Raw genomic sequence first — 2500 nt, 5'->3', positions numbered from 1 at the left:
AGCACAAGGGTTAAATATAATAATAATAATAATAATAATAATAATAAGTTATTATAGCTTGCAACATGTTTGATTCTCAGACTCTCAAGAGGTCAACACTGTCGACACGGTTTTTCCAATCGGGGAAGATTTTGCAGATTTCTCCACAGATTCCAGATATTAGTTGAGTTTGCTGTTTAAATGCTGGTGTGACCTTTAAAGTATGCAAAGAGCCTTCACCCCGTCGCAGGTTACAGCTTATTCATCCCATATTATTCCATATAAAGTTCACCGAGTGTTTGTCTACTGCGGTCAGCATGCGTCCTAGGATTTTTTTTTTTTTTAACTCTACAGTGAGAATCTTTGTACAATGCATCGTATGTGTTTCTGACACTACTCTAAGGTGAAGTTTGAACTGTACATATGGCTGGCTCACTAGAAAACAGAGATACGCTGAAGTGTTCAGACTCAGACTGAGCCTCGTGTCTAACGTACTGCAGCATCAGTCTCTCCAAAGACCATCGTCTTAGGTTGCACTGCTGAAGCATCGCACGGCAGCCTGCCTTCTGTGACCCTGCAGGGGCCGTTACACCTTTAGAGGGTCTTCTAAATATTGTTTAAATGAGTTTTAGGTGAGGATCCTCTTTCTGTTCTTCAAGGGCCAAGACCAAACATGCTCCTCGTCTCGCTTTTACAGTTTCGTTTGAGGTTTGTATAATGTCACTAAAGTGTTTATAGAAACCACAGTCCCTTTTTTTCTGGATCAGTACGCCACGTCCTCCTCACCTCGCTCGCTGCAGGTGAACTATTTACAAAGACCAGGGGGAAAGATACAAACAGGATGAGGAGTGATGAGCCGGAGTGGAGAAATAACTGGTTGCACTGGATTGGGGATCAGACTGAAGATCGGCCGTCTCCTCCCCAGGACAGAGTCATACAAAGGGCGTCATGACCGTGGAAGAGTGGCGGAGTCCCTGGATGGCAGCGTAGGGCCCCTGCTGGAAATAGTGGTGGTAGCGGGGCATGTGGAAGGAAGGGAAAGACGGCCCGCTGCCCTGCATGGTTCCAGCCAGAGCGGTGGGCGTCAGCGGCATGCCCAGCCGGCTGTAGGGGGGCAGGGAGCCCTGGATGGGGTGAGGCAGGGAGCCGGCGCCCATGGCTGACAGGGACTGTGGGTGCTGGAAGCCCGAGAAGCCCGAAGCGGAGGTGACCCAGGAGCTCAGGGAGAGGTTGTCTGAGGCGGTGAACGCTGAGCCTGCAGGAGATAGAAGTATGAGCGTCATGAATACTGAGGTCAAAGGATGAAGCTGATCATATGTGGAAGTAGTTCCCAACAAGTGCTCTCACCTCTGGTGTGTGTGTGTGTGTGTGTGTGTGTGTGTAACGGCTCTCACCCCTGGTGTGTGCGCTGAGTCCGTCCTCGCTCAGGTTCTCCTCGTCTCCAGCGTAGGTTCGGATCGGCGACCGGGCGTACGAGTGCTTGTGGATCAGATTCTCAACACTTTCCCTGCAGCAGAAGTTGAAGAGAGAGCCCCAAAATAAATCTCTTTCTCTCCATTTTAAGTATTTATTTTGTGGAGTTGCTCCCAAATACAAATTCTTGTGGAATATGAAGAATAAGAATTAATATATAAGAAACAGCAGTTAGTAAGTAATTAAACTTTATTGTCCTTTACATAAATATTTAAATATAAAATGGACTTTCTTTCTTTCAACAGTAAAACAGACAGGAAGACGTACACACATCAAATACTAAACAACTGTGTGTGTAGTTGTTCTCATGTTTGTGCAGACTGTGTGTAGATGCTGGTGTGTGTGTGTGTGTGTGTGTGTGTGTGTGTGTGTGTGTGTGTGTGTGTGTGTGTGTTTTCCCACAAAGTCCATTAGCTCATTTGAGTCTTGTCAGATAGCACTTCTCAAACACAGTGACACAAATTGTTGGGGGAGGTAGTGGGCATGTGTGTGTGTGTGTGTGTGTGTGGGGGGGGGACACAGGCAAGTGGTCTGCATCATGAGAGCCATGCGTCCACATTAGCAGCCCCCCGTTCTGCAGCCCCCGCCCCTCCAATTAGGTTAGGAAAGTGCAATATCTGTCAGCAGAGGAGTACAAATGTGTGTTTTTATCAGCGTCGGGCCCCTCCGGCAGAGAGGCCTCAGCAAACTCCCACAATGCACGAGGGGGGAGGGGGGGAGGGCCATGCTGGTTCCTATCAGTCACTGCAGACAATTGAATTACAGTGTGTTTTAGTGCAGTGGCCGACTCCAGACTAATGTGATTTCTGCAGCTCCCCGAAGATCAATTGATCAGGTCTAATTCACAGCCCTCAAAAAGAGAAAGACAGAGAAGAAGAAGAAGGAAGAAGGAAGAAGGAGGGGCGGGGGTGGGGGGGGACGTCTCTGCTTTGGGATGTTTGATTGAGGGAAACGGGCAGATGGTTTGATTTTGGCCGTAGTGTCGGAATCAGGAATTACGAGAAGTGTGTGTTTTGGCAGCGTCCATAAAAATCCTTTGGACGGAGAT

General features: G+C 48.1%; 1 protein-coding gene across 1 annotated transcript in view; it reads right to left on the bottom strand.

The window, feature by feature from the left end:
• Positions 1-386: 386 nt before the first annotated feature.
• tbx20 (T-box transcription factor 20) overlaps positions 387-2500 on the bottom strand; it is a 9599-nt gene continuing 7485 nt past the window's right edge. Inside the window, exons 7-8 of the mRNA XM_029452034.1 lie at positions 1374-1486; positions 387-1234 (exon numbers count right to left, since the gene is read on the bottom strand). Coding sequence (XP_029307894.1) covers positions 912-1234; positions 1374-1486 — 436 coding nt within the window. The 3' untranslated portion in view covers positions 387-911. The remainder of the gene's footprint in view (positions 1235-1373; positions 1487-2500) is intronic.

The sequence above is a fragment of the Cottoperca gobio genome, chromosome 16 (assembly GCF_900634415.1).
Source record: "Cottoperca gobio chromosome 16, fCotGob3.1, whole genome shotgun sequence".
Classification (NCBI taxonomy): domain Eukaryota; kingdom Metazoa; phylum Chordata; class Actinopteri; order Perciformes; family Bovichtidae; genus Cottoperca; species Cottoperca gobio.
Note: the sequence above shows the minus strand (reverse complement) of the source record. Positions and strands in the feature narration are given on the sequence as shown.